This window comes from Nycticebus coucang, chromosome 10 (genome assembly GCF_027406575.1).
Source record: "Nycticebus coucang isolate mNycCou1 chromosome 10, mNycCou1.pri, whole genome shotgun sequence".
Taxonomy (NCBI): Eukaryota; Metazoa; Chordata; class Mammalia; order Primates; family Lorisidae; genus Nycticebus; species Nycticebus coucang.
In genome coordinates this window covers 65,451,487-65,464,832 of record NC_069789.1, presented here as the reverse complement: position 1 = coordinate 65,464,832, position 13,346 = coordinate 65,451,487, and the positions used below count along the sequence as shown (strand labels likewise).

The following is a 13,346-nucleotide window of genomic DNA, read 5'->3' as shown; positions in this document are numbered from 1 at the left end:
ATCACACATTGGCCTTTTTAATATTCTCTGTGATAAAATGAGAAGTATACACAAAGGACTTCTACTGCATACCAAAATATGATGGTTTTCTCAAGGAAAAGGAACTCTTGAAAATTAAATAAAATAAGCTGGTCAGTTCAAGGCAAACAACCAAAATATTTGCTATCAATGACAAAATCTGAGCTTTCAAGCTAATAAGAATTTTAAGAAACTTTTACCCACTACTGTGATCTTGACAGCTTTTTAATATTCCTTCCTGAGAGACTAGAGAGAATATTAACAAATGTAATTTATTGATACTATACTGTGGAATGTGCTAACATTTGGAAAATGTGCATAACTTAGTGACTGCATATTTTCCAAATAACCAATGTATATTACAAAATTATAAATGATTAAAAAAAATTCAAAGTATAAGAGAGACTAACAGACTGAACGTAATAGAGTCTGAAAACCTCATTGATCCTGTCTCAGATTTCATCTTGCAAGTAACATTAAGAAACTACCGTTATTTAATTTTAGTGTAGTAACAAGAATATCTGTGATAATCTCAGAAAGATGTTACTATGGTCCTTTCTTCAACTACACATCTAGGTGAGACTAGATTTTCTTCATTTGCTTCAACCAGAATAACATATCACAACAGATATGACAATCCAGCAATCTTCTATTAACATTGAGGATATTTATGAAAATGTAAAATAATGCCACTTTTAATATTTTGGTTTTGTGAAGTAGAAATTGTTCAAAGATTGCCATTTATGTTAGCCTATCATTGCAAATGAATTAATATTTAAAGCTTTTCAGTTTTAATTTCTAATATGATTCAACTAATTTATTTAAACAATATAATTTATATATTTTATATATAATAGCCCACATTTGTATTAATATAAAATATTAGGATAATTAATATATTAATAATGTATTATAATTCATAGTAAAAAAAGTCCCTATACTGAAAATTTGTAATGGTATAAAAGAATCTCGAGGGAAAAAAGTTATAGAACCTTTGGAGGGAGTCAATCTATAGTTCTAAGACTGGAATCTGCCTATTCACATATGTTATGAAGATTTTATTTCCTATCCAAACAGCAGTTATCATGTATATCTTTATATTCTAGCATTTGGCAGCATTCCCTGCATATACAGAATATAAGCTTCAATGAATACAATGGATTCAATGAGTGAACCATTGAACAAAATAAAAAATAGTAAGTAAGCCAATAAATAAAAATGTAAAAAAAAGGAATATAAATCAACACTCTCCCTACTCTTCTTTAAATTGATCTTTGATTTATTGCATTTATATATACTATATATATTTTATTAATCATGCTCAGGACTATTAAACTAAGTCTCTTGGCACCTTAGAACATGTTCATTACTTAACAATTTCCCCAAATACGTAAGTTCTTTAAACACTTTATACTCAATAACTAACTTCAGTTAAACTCATTATCTAAATTATAATATAAAGTTGCTGTTCAAAATAGCACATGCTACATTCAAATAAAATATTTTAAAAGCTTAGTGTGATTAGAAACAAGTTTAAATTCTGGCTGCAAACATTTCCCCGTAACTGCTGGCTTATTAAATATAATATAAAGTATATTTAGCTTTCCACAGCAACCAAAAATAAATGATATCCCCAAAGAATGCCAAGATTGTATATTAGCTGTTAACTTGCATGTCCACCACATGTAGGAATTAACTGAAACCATGTAGGAAAAAGTATGCTTTGCTCTATTCTTATAGGTTTGCAAAGAAGCTACAGAAGCTTAGAGAAAGACAGCTTGTTAACCTATTCCCCCAAATAAGCGAAATGAATGATAAAAAGTTGCAACTTTTGTCAACAAGGATTTAGCCAATGTAGTACTTTTGAGAAATTTTGCTTTTTCACTTACTTTTGCCACACTTTCTCTCCAAGGTGTACACTTTTGTAATGAACAGTGAGATGATCCCTACGACCAAAACATTTCCCACATTCTTCACATTGATGAGCTTTTTCACCTTAAAATAAAGACACAAATATTTTGATTATAATATGCATTTCAGTTCTTTCTTCCTCCAGAGAATACCAAACATTAAGATTACATGGTGAGAAATACACCAAAAAAGTGATGTCACCCTTTATTATAACCTATTTCCTTTATACTCCTTACTCAAATACTTGGTTCAAAGAATCTATACTTAATTGAATACACATGAATCCTTTCCCCATTGAGAAATCAGTTGCCTTTGCTGTAGACTTGAAATCCTATCCTTTCAATGTAACAGAGCAAGATGAATAAAATTACTTCAAAGCTCATGAATTGTTTTTAGAAATGTATGTATATCTCTGGATATCAAACACCTCAAATGGACATATGTTAAATCAAGATGAGGCTGTTTTACTGTTTATAAAACGAACCTGAACATTTTCAGATCTTTATACTTTACTTTTAAAAGATCTTTTCATCTGTGGGGATTTCTTACATTTGCAATGAGCCAAAATACAGATATAATGAGAAATTCTCTCTAAATCCAATTTGTCATCCCTGTACTTAGACTCAGGTACCAAGGCTTTGTTTTAAAAAAAATCACCCTCTCAATACCAGTGCGCAATTAAAACATGTGACCTCTAGAATTAGGAATTTAGAATTCTCCTCTTAAAAAATTAAAATGCATAATTTCACAAAAAAAGTCATGAGACCTTTAGCATCTCTTAGAAACAGTGACTAACAACTATAACCTACTCACTGAGATCATTTTTATAAATTGCCATCTGTTGCATATTTTATATTTAAATCATTTATAATAATGGTAATAATCACCTGTTCTACTGTGCTCTTAGAGATGGTTCTTTCCCATTATTGTGCTCACATAGTTGGCTCTCTTAGTACTTCCTGAACATCAATCTAAGAGGGAAATATGAAAGAAATCCCCAGAATATAAAAATCATAAATACAGTATAAAGATCTGAAATTGATCAGGAAAATTAAGGTACTCTTTTCCAAAAACAGGATTTCAAACTTCACTACAACATAAACTTTTAACATCCAATTATAATCATTTCCATTTAGACATCTAAGTTTCACCACTTCTTCTCAGTCCAATGAAAATGAGAAATATCATCATGGCTTCTCCCTTTAGGGAAGTGCCAATACCAATTATTGCACATATATCCATGTACTATGCAAAATACAAATTTTGAGTATTTACTTAAAATTAAACTTTAAAATATACTTTATAGGTAAAAAGAGTGACCAAATGATGAAAATTATCGCAAACAAGTCATAAAATCAATCATGTCCTTTTCAGATTCTTTATCAAAAAGGGTTTTTTAGGACCAGAATTACAAAGAGGTGACTGACATAAACTAAATCATTAAAATTATAGCCAACATGAACATGTCATACTATGTTCTTTTCAGGTGCTTTTTAAAAGGATTTTGAAAATAGCATTACAAAACACAGCTTACCTGAATGTATTTTTTTGTGCTTTGTAAGATGGTCATGACGAATAAATGTTTTTCCACATTCATCACACTCATATCTTTTATCATCATGATGTACTCGTAAGTGAAGTCTAGAAAGAAAAAAAAGTTTAAAGACCATTGAAACTGGTGATATAAAAGGAAGAAGTCCGATAATGAATAAATGATGAGTACTGAGCTATCTCTTATCCATATTGTTCGCTCTGCCTATACTTTCACAGTCCTTCTTTATCTTTCAGTACCAGACTCCAGGGACCCTACTCACCTCTTTCAACATTTGTATAATATACAGATGATAGTCCTTCCTGACATTAGATCTTAAATCTGCTTCCCTGAATCTACCAAATGTCTAGGGTTGTTATCAATTTGCCTGGCCAACTCTTAAAGATATAAAAAGTGGGAGTAAATTAGGAAGGAATTAAAATCAGATAAACGGGATAAATATACAAGTGACTAGGCATAAGACAATGGCAGCAAATGATACAGCTAGAAACTGAGGACTAATCCTATACTAGATAATTGTTACCAATTACAAATTGATAGTTGAGAATTCACTTTATTTTATAAGAACTCAACTTTATGAAAATTATATTTTACTACTTTTCTTCACACTGATGTAACAAAATGTGGCTCATTTTATAGTCACCCAAAGACAGATAATAAGAGGTTTAAAATACTAAGATTAATTTAATCTGAATTATCTTTATTCCCAGAATCCTCTATCCATCTATATCCTAATAAAAGGAATTGCTTTTCTATTCCAATGATCAAAATAGGTGTTAATACTACCAAAACCACAATCACTGACCAGACAATATCTAAAGGGGAAACATCTGTTTAAATTTTTAAAAAGTAAGTAATAAATTAAAGTGTACATATTGAAGCCTTATAATTAAAATTGAGAACATAAACACTTGATCTCAGCCGAAGGTAAAGAAGTGATTACAAACATAAACAAAAATTAAACTTGTATGCATATATTTTCTTCCTTTTATTTTCTTTTTCTTTTTTTCCTGAGGCCAGGTGGTCTTCTAGCTTCATCACAGCTCAGTGCCACCTTGAACTCCTAGGTTCAACATTCCTTCTGCTTCTGCCTCATCTTGAATCCCTGAGTAGCTACATGGGACCACAGGTGCATTCCATCATGCCCAGCTAATTTTTCTTTTCCTTTATTTTTTGTCTGTAGAGACAGGGTGTTGCTCTTGTTCAGGCTGGTATCAAACTCCTGGCCTCAAACAATCCTCCCATCTTAGCCTCTCAGAGTGCTAGGATTAAAGGTGTGAGCCACCATCTCTGGCTTTTACACACATTTCATCAGTAGTCACATATTTGTTTAGGAAAAAAACAACTCATAAACTGTAAATGTGGTCAGGGATTCAGCCATCAGTATAATTAAGTTACAATACAATTAATACACAAAGACTCTCTAAAATTGAGAATGCCAGAGTTTTTCATTTTGCCATATTTTCATACTACAATGACAATAAAGAAAAAATATACTAAGTTTAGAACACCAGAATTTTAATGAATTGTCATTTAAAATAAAAGTAATGATATAAGATAACTTAGTAAATCTTTCAGTAAACTTAGTGATAAGGAAATATTTAATAATATTTTATATCAAAAAATTAAGATAGTAATAAAAGCTATTAGAAAAAAATTATTCAGTAAAAGTTTTCTGCTGAAAACTTGCATATCATATCATAAGGACTAAAAACAGTTTTAATTCAACAAACTTATTAAAGCAATGATAAGAAAATAGGTCTAAAATGAATACAGTTTTATCTTACTTAACACAGGAAAAAATGGCATTACTTACCTGTATGAACTTCCATGACGAAAACTTTGTCCACAAATACTACAAAGATGAGGCTTTTCTCCACTATGAATTCTTAAATGTTCTTTCAAAGTAGTTCTGTATAAAAAATAAATATTTAAATGCTTTTTAATGCTAACATACACATATATAGTAAACTAGAAAGGTGTTTGAGCTAACATGCATGAGAACTCTCCCCTCTTTTCTCCTACAGTAATTTTGCTCTTTATTGGATTGATTTCTTACCAGTATACAAATATGCTTGTTATGTCTCTCCCCTTAAAAAAGTAAAAAAAATAATTTTGGCTTTCTTTACCATTTGGTTTATTCAGAATTATACAGCATAAGCAAAATTACAAGAACTATAAATAAAAAATGTTAACTGTCACACTGAATTAAATAAACTGAAGTAATTTTGATGGAGAAGGTTTAATAACATTTAAGTAATCCAGTTTATCAGTACTATTCCTCCCAAGCATATGTTCAATACTTGTTGAAAAAATGTTGCAAGGCAAAAAAAAAAAAAAAAGTCACAGGTATTTCTAGCTTCCAGATGCTGATATAAAAAAAAAGCAATTTATATAAAAAATGTAATTATTGCTGTTCCAAAGTCTTACAGGTACCTCACTGACCCTGGATAGGCTACCATGAAACCATTACTCCTGTAAGTACCTCATTTTAGCTAAAGTGCTGAGTAAACACAGGCAAAGTTATTTTTGGAGGAGTTGGGGGAGTAAGAAACAAATGTAATTAACTTTTGCTGGTTTTTACCTGTCACTACTCTAGTCGTGTACAACTAATGATATTTTGGTCAATGACAGACTGCATCTATGTTAGTGGTCTCATAAGATTATAATGAAGCTGAAAAATTCCTATTGCCTAGTGACATCACAGCACAACGTATTACTCATGTATTTGTTGTGACACTGGTATAAACAACCCTCTGTGCTGCCAGTCACATACAAGCTTAACACATATAATGGATAATATTTGATGGTAAGTGACTATGTAAACTGTTTATGTATTTATTATACTATGCTATACTGTTTATCATTTAGAGGAGCGATTCTCAACCTGTGGGTCATGACCCCCTTTTTAACAATGAAAATACACTGCAGCATTAGGAAGGTTGAGAACCACCGATTTACAGTATACTCCTACTTACAAGAAAAGTTAATGGCAAAACAGTGACAGCCAAGTACTTCAGGAGGTATTCCAGAAGAAGCCATCATTATTGTATAATAGCTCTATGCGTGATATTACACCTGAAGACCTTTTAGTGGGAATAGATGTGGAGGAGACAGTGATATTGATGATCCTGACCCCGTGTAGGCCCAGATTAATGAGCATTTGTGTCTTAGCTTTTAATTAAAAAGTTTAAAAAGTCAAAAAAAATTATATAGAAAAAAATTATAGAACATAAAAATGATTTTTATACAGCTGTACAATGTTTGCTTGTTTTTTAACCTAAGTGTAATTATAAGAGTCAATTGTTTAAAAAAATTAAGTTTATAAAAGTTAAAACATATGAAATTTAGGTAAAAATGTTATAGTAAGCTAAGGTTCATTTATTATTGAGAAATAAAAATGTTTTTATAAATTTTGTATAGCCTAAATATACAGTGTTTATAAAATCCTAGACCTTCTCATTTGCTCATCATTCACTGACTCACCCAGAATAACTTGCAGTCCTGCAAGCTCCGTGTCCTGCAAGCTCCATTCATGATATAAGTCCTGAACAAATGCACCATTTCTTTTTATCTTTTATACCATATTTTTCCTGTATCTTTTCTATCTTTAGCTATGTTTCAATCCATAAATACCACTGTGTTACAGTATAACATGATGTACAGGTTTATAGTCTAGAAGCAACATGATATACTACACTACATAGCCCACATTTGTGTAAGTTTACTCTACATTGTTCACACAATGATAAAATCGCCTAACTATACATTTCTCAGAACATATACCAGTCATTAAATGACACATGACTGTCACACCAAGCTTAAAGGGTAAATATGAAATAAAGGTAGAGGTTTGCCAGTAGATGGTGCTCTTCTACAAGGCCCTCCAACAACTGACAAGTCTGCAGATACACCCAGTTTTGTGAAAAATATCCCTAAAACATCCCTAGAACCTTACTATTAAGACCCTTACTATTAAGCAAATAGATGGAAAGATTATCTTTGGATTTCTTTCATTTTGGGCGGGGGGGCTTGTTTGATTTTTGTTTTTGTAAAAAGATCTTTAAGGGAAAAAATGAATTTATAATATATATGATACATTTTATGATTTACCAATCTATAAATGTTTTCATATAAATATAGCATACTGACCTTCCTACTTAACCGCAATATGTTAAGAATACCATTTCTAATTTTTTTAATTATGAAACTTTTATATACTAAAGAAGACATAAAATTTGTATGTATGGTTTAAAGAATAGTCTCACGCGCTTATATGCAGGTAAGACACAGAATGTTACTGGAACATTACTAGTACTTTAGAATGCATCCACATGTTCCTTCCTGATCTCACCCTCTTTAATCCCTCTCCTCAGAAATAACCATTTATCTTAAGCATTCCCCTTTTTTGTTTAAAGTACATCTATGTGCATATATATAATTAAACAATATGTCACATGCTTTTGAAAGACTAAGTAGCAAGGACAAACCTAACGAAATAGCCACTATTAGAGAGAGTACCCAGACATTACCATGAACAGGATTCCTGGATTGGAGTCTACCTGTATCATCCCTAAGAGTTAACCAGAGTCCTTTCTGGCATATCACTGGGAAAAATCATGAGTCCATTACTGAAAAATAGAGTTCACCCACAGTTCGAGCATCTGACAGAGGTAAAGTAGACCAGGTATTGAAAGTCTGGCAGAAAAATGGTCAAAGTGAGTAGGCTGCTCTATATATATTTCTCCGAGCCTACCATGACCTACCTCAAATTCTCATGGATAACTCTAAAAAGAACATTTCCATGAAATGAAATGAGTATCCTCAGTTAAATCAAGCAAAAGGGGAACCTCAGCACACAGGTAGAGTACAGATAACTCTAATATTCTGTTCCCTAGTTAAAAAAGGAAACATGCTAGCAGGGATCTTGGCAGTGACAACTTTTATCATGACTTGGGTCATACTACAAACTGCATGGACTATCCATTACATATGATGAACCTCTGATATATTGGGATCTTCATTTGCTATCCTCCTGTGAACTCCCTTTACTGCTCTTCCATGTAAGAATTCTTATTTCCTGTAGCCCTTGTCTTCCTCTTTATGGGTTAGTTTTTGACACCTATGAAAATGTCTTTATTCTATCCTCAGACTTAATTAATTTGATTGAGAATAGAATTATAGCAGATTAGAATCTAGACTACTACATGTCCTAGCGGTGCTGTTAAGAAAAGTCCTAGTATTCTACCAATAGGCAGGACTTTTTCCCTGTCTAGAACTATGTAAACATTTCTCTTTCTCTCCAGCATTCTAAAATATCTTAGTGATACACTTTGCTGTAAGTCTGTTTTCATTTAATAGCCTAAGCATTTGATGGATCATTTCTATCTGGCAATTCATGCCTTTCAATTCTGAAAATCATCTTGGATCACTGTAATGATCTCTCCATCACCCCACTTCTCCATTTTCTCTGTTCTTGCTTTTCGGAACTCTGATTATTGAGACATTGGACTTGCCTAGTCCTCAAATATTCTAATCTTTATTTTATATTTCTGTGCTTTGCCCTTCTTTTTGTCCTGCAACTCTTCTGTTGGTGTCTATACTTTGGTCATCATACTTTGAACTTCTCACAGCTCTTAATTATTATTTGAGTGTTCTTTTTAATTGATTCTGTGTCTTCAGCCAGGGGAAAAAAATTTAATAATTGTTTACACTTTTTTCTAAATTTTTCTTCTTCCTTCATAGTATGTTTCCTTAACATTCTTTTCCCCCCTGGACTTTATTGTCCATTAAAAGTCCAACCCCACCTTAAATCTTGTAACCCTTGACTATCTGCTTATGATTAAGTATGAAAGGATAAAAGTAGATGGAAAGGCAAAAGAACATAGGGGGTCTTGATGCTCTGCCTTTGCTGAGGTGATCTGGGCATACCACTTGTTAAGGAATATGTTTTCCCTTATGTTGCTCAGATTTTCAGGAAGAATCTTCTAATCTGCTGTCTGGAAAATAAAATCTAAAAGCTAAGATACTGGAGGGGAAAAGGCCTAGGGCTCACGGCTTTTAGCACTCAGAATACATTCAATCATATAACAGGGCATACTCCAGTCTAGCAATTCTCTGTTGGGACAGGGTCAGATGCCCAGTAGCAACAGCATGTGCAGATGGTAAAAAGGAATCAAAAACCAATGATCTAACTTGTAAAATTTCTGTTCTAGTGCTCTCTGTTCTGCCTCTCTTTCCCTCCTGTCCAGGGGTACTTGATATCGCTAGTCCCTATGCCTTTGTGGTTCCTATGATGTAAAGTCTTCAACTTCTCTATCCCCACTTTGAGATTTGTCTTGCGTGGATCCATTAAGTCTGTTACCACTGATCCATTTTCTTCATAGTTTCCAAATCTGCGTCATTTTTGTCACTTTTCTGTTCTGCCTTTTAACTTACTGTCTTTAAAAAATAAAACCTTTTAGTGTATTTTTAGTGGAGTTTGAGAAAGAGATATGGTAAATCAATCATTTAAACCTGCAAATCTTTACTCCTTATCTTCTATAATACTTTTTATAATTCCTGTTTTCCTTATATTCCAAACTAAAGCATAATTCAGGTACTTTGTGTCTGGCCGTTACTCTAACCCTTATAAACCATATTCATTGATTGTTTCTACATAACAGTACTAGGATTTTACAGGTGTGCAGATATTTTTTCACCTTTCTCGTACTGATTTTCCACAGATAAAGCAAGTCCATTTTCTCTTTCCACCATGAGTACATTCTATATGGCGTTTCAAATTTCCAGTGTCATTAAACTGGCGACCACATATATCACAGGGAAAAGGACCTAAAAAGGAAAAAAATAGTGTGTGTTTAAAAAGTTGATAGGTATGCTATAAATTTATGCCTACCACTATTAGTGCATATGTCATAATACACTGTAATTATTTGTTTATAGTTCTCTCTTCTACATTGCTTATTCCTAGAAGACAACCTGTAATTATTTCTATATCCCTGCAGCCAAGTGTAGAGCTTGGCATCTAACAGATACATAATAAATGCTGAATAAACTCAAAAATTGAAATGGCCAATTCTTAGTTTGAAATTAGAATGGAACAAAGTAGAAAATACTACATACCAAATTTCTTGGAAAAGGAGATACTAATAAACTTTAGAAGAACGGAAAGAAGAATTAAGAGAATTCATGGTTTGGAAATACACTACTCTTTCTGTAAATAAGCATTTAGTAATGTTGAGTAGGTTGAAAATACTATGGCACATTTCTGTTAGTCTTACAAATTAAGCCAAGACTTCGCATAGTAATACTGACATTTGCTGGATTCTAAATTTCACTATGATTCCACCAAATAAACAAATAAAGAAAAGAAAGTGTTCTACTTACTGACAGACTAAAAGGAAGAAAAAGGATGTGTGAGTGAGAAGTAAATATAGCTCAAAGAAGCTGTATATTTGAAAGAATGTATCTCAGAATTTTAAAGGACAAACTGTAGAAGTTTTTTTAATTTTTTTTTTATTTTGAGACAGAGCCTCAAGCTGTTGCCCTAGGTAGAGTGCCATGGCATCACAGCTCACAGCAACCTCCAACTGCTGGGCTCAAGTGATTCTCCTGCCTCCGCCTCCCAAGTAGCCTGCCACAATGCCCAACTATTTTTTGGTTGCAACCGTCATTGTTGTCGGGCGGGCTGGGGCTAGATTCGAACCTGCCAGCTCAGGTTTATGTTTACCTTAGCCATTTGAGCCACAGGCGCTGAGCCTGTAGAAGATATTTTAATGAATTAATCATAACTGTACAGTGGGAAAAATGGAATTAGGACATTGGGATTAAGAAACACAGCTATAAGCAAAGATGCTTAGTAGCCACAATAGCTTTGGTGAGTTTCAACATAATTTCACACATTAGAAAAGAGAGATGACCTTTGTATATCACAATATCTTTAACATGTTCTCATTTAAAATCTCTAATATTTCATTTTTCATAAGATCTGAATCTTTTATTTTGCTATTAACTCATTCAACAAGTATTTATTGATTCTTAATTCAAATTATGCACTGTTAGGTACTATGAAAAATCTCTCTACCTCCTTGCAATAAAAAAGGGGGCAAAAAAGGCTCCAAGACGTTGGGAAAAGCAGCAGCAGTATTTACAAAGTTAAAAATAAACATAGTAAATAAAAGAGTCAATACGAGCTTATTATGGGAAATGTATATTAGGTAAGTGAAATATCTACTAATAAAACTTTTTATGAAGTAATAACTCTATGTATAGCCAATGGCCCCAGCACGGCAAAGGAAGAAATGAAGCATTCTCCTTTATGTTCAGTTACTTATCAGTGTTCTTCAAAGAAAATAACTACTTTTTCCTCTATACTGAATATCCAGTTTTGCATGTATCTCACTTCTTTGAATTTTTATTTATGAAACTAAGCTGGGAACCTAAACTAAAGGAGATCTTCATGTTAATTTTTTAGATACTATAGAATTACAAGATCTGACTTTTTAAAGCTAAACTATTACTTTTACACTTATAAATAAAGACATATTAAAAATTCTTCTCCCTTAACTGTTCAGATTGCATTGCTTAGATATCCTTCCCTCTGATCTAACAGAATACATAATCTTAATATAGATAACATGAGCATGGCTTTGAATAAGCAAAAGCAGTAGTTTCTCTAGTGTGGTATCCGGATCACCTGTACCAGCATCACCTGGGAACTTGTCAGCAATGCAAACTCTGGGGCCATACAACACTTGAAATCATTTGCTCTGGGCAATATGTGTTTTAATAAGCTCTCCAGTTGATCATGATACACATCAAATTTTTGAAATTCTTATCAAAAGCAGTGATTCAAGGAAAAGCAGCATAGAGTTGGAATTCAAAAGAAGTTTAAATTTTTTATTTATATACATATAATTAAATATTCTTGAATAGCATTATATAAGGAAAAAAAGAATACTGCTTTGAGTATTTTAAACATACACATATATAAAATACTGAAAGCAGGGTGGCGGCTGTGGCTCAAAGGAGTAGGGCACCAGCCCCATATACCGGAGGTGGTGGGTTCAAACCCAGCCCCAGCTAAAAACTGCAAAAAATAAAAAATAATAATAATACTGAAAGCAATGTTCCATTGGGTTTGTTTTTTTCCTTAAATAATGATGGCCAAAAAAATGCAAAGGTACTATTTCACAAGCCATATTTCTCAAAAGTCCTGAATGTATTAATAATTATAATACTAGAAAAGATAACAGAGAGAAAGAGAATGCAAACTCTGCCTGGCTTTATATCTGGCACTTTTGATACATTATTACTTCATTTAATCCTTAAAACAATGTGTATAAAGTAGGCATTATTAACCCCATTTCACAAATGAGGAACCCAGATATCTGCTCCAGATCACATAGTAAGCAGCTAAGTCAGACTTCAAGGTCAAGAGTGGCAATGAGATCTTCTACTCACACTTGTATATCATGCCATACCTAGTAAACTTTTTCTTCCAATAAATGTCAACCTAACCTAGTAAATGTCAACTCTTATTAAAAATTATATGAATTACTTAATCATTTGTAAAAATATTTGTGTGCAGTGCACTATAATGGAATAATTAATTTACTGGCTTGATTACCCACTGCACTGTAATGTGATTTGGTAAGAACTGTATATTTAGACCTTAACACTGAGCTAATCATATAGTCAGCAGTTGTTCAATAAATATTTACTACATTGAATGTCACATGTACTTCCCCTGAGTATTTTTCTCAGTGAACTTTAGATAGCAGATTTGCTAGCTAAACTTTAATGCCTAAGCATTTCTGGAACACCTCTCATTATTGACATGCTGAAGCATAATAGAAAAATAATC

At 32.5% G+C, this 13,346-nt stretch overlaps 1 protein-coding gene across 2 annotated transcripts in view; it reads right to left on the bottom strand.

The window, feature by feature from the left end:
• The window catches only part of ZBTB41 (zinc finger and BTB domain containing 41), a 52,209-nt gene that overhangs the window by 21,282 nt on the left and 17,581 nt on the right, over positions 1–13,346 (bottom strand). For both annotated transcript variants that reach the window (XM_053607587.1, XM_053607588.1), the window contains exons 6-9: positions 10,183–10,312; positions 5,298–5,393; positions 3,464–3,570; positions 1,908–2,013 (exon numbers count right to left, since the gene is read on the bottom strand). In XM_053607587.1, the coding sequence (XP_053463562.1) occupies positions 1,908–2,013; positions 3,464–3,570; positions 5,298–5,393; positions 10,183–10,312 (439 nt within the window). The remainder of the gene's footprint in view (positions 1–1,907; positions 2,014–3,463; positions 3,571–5,297; positions 5,394–10,182; positions 10,313–13,346) is intronic.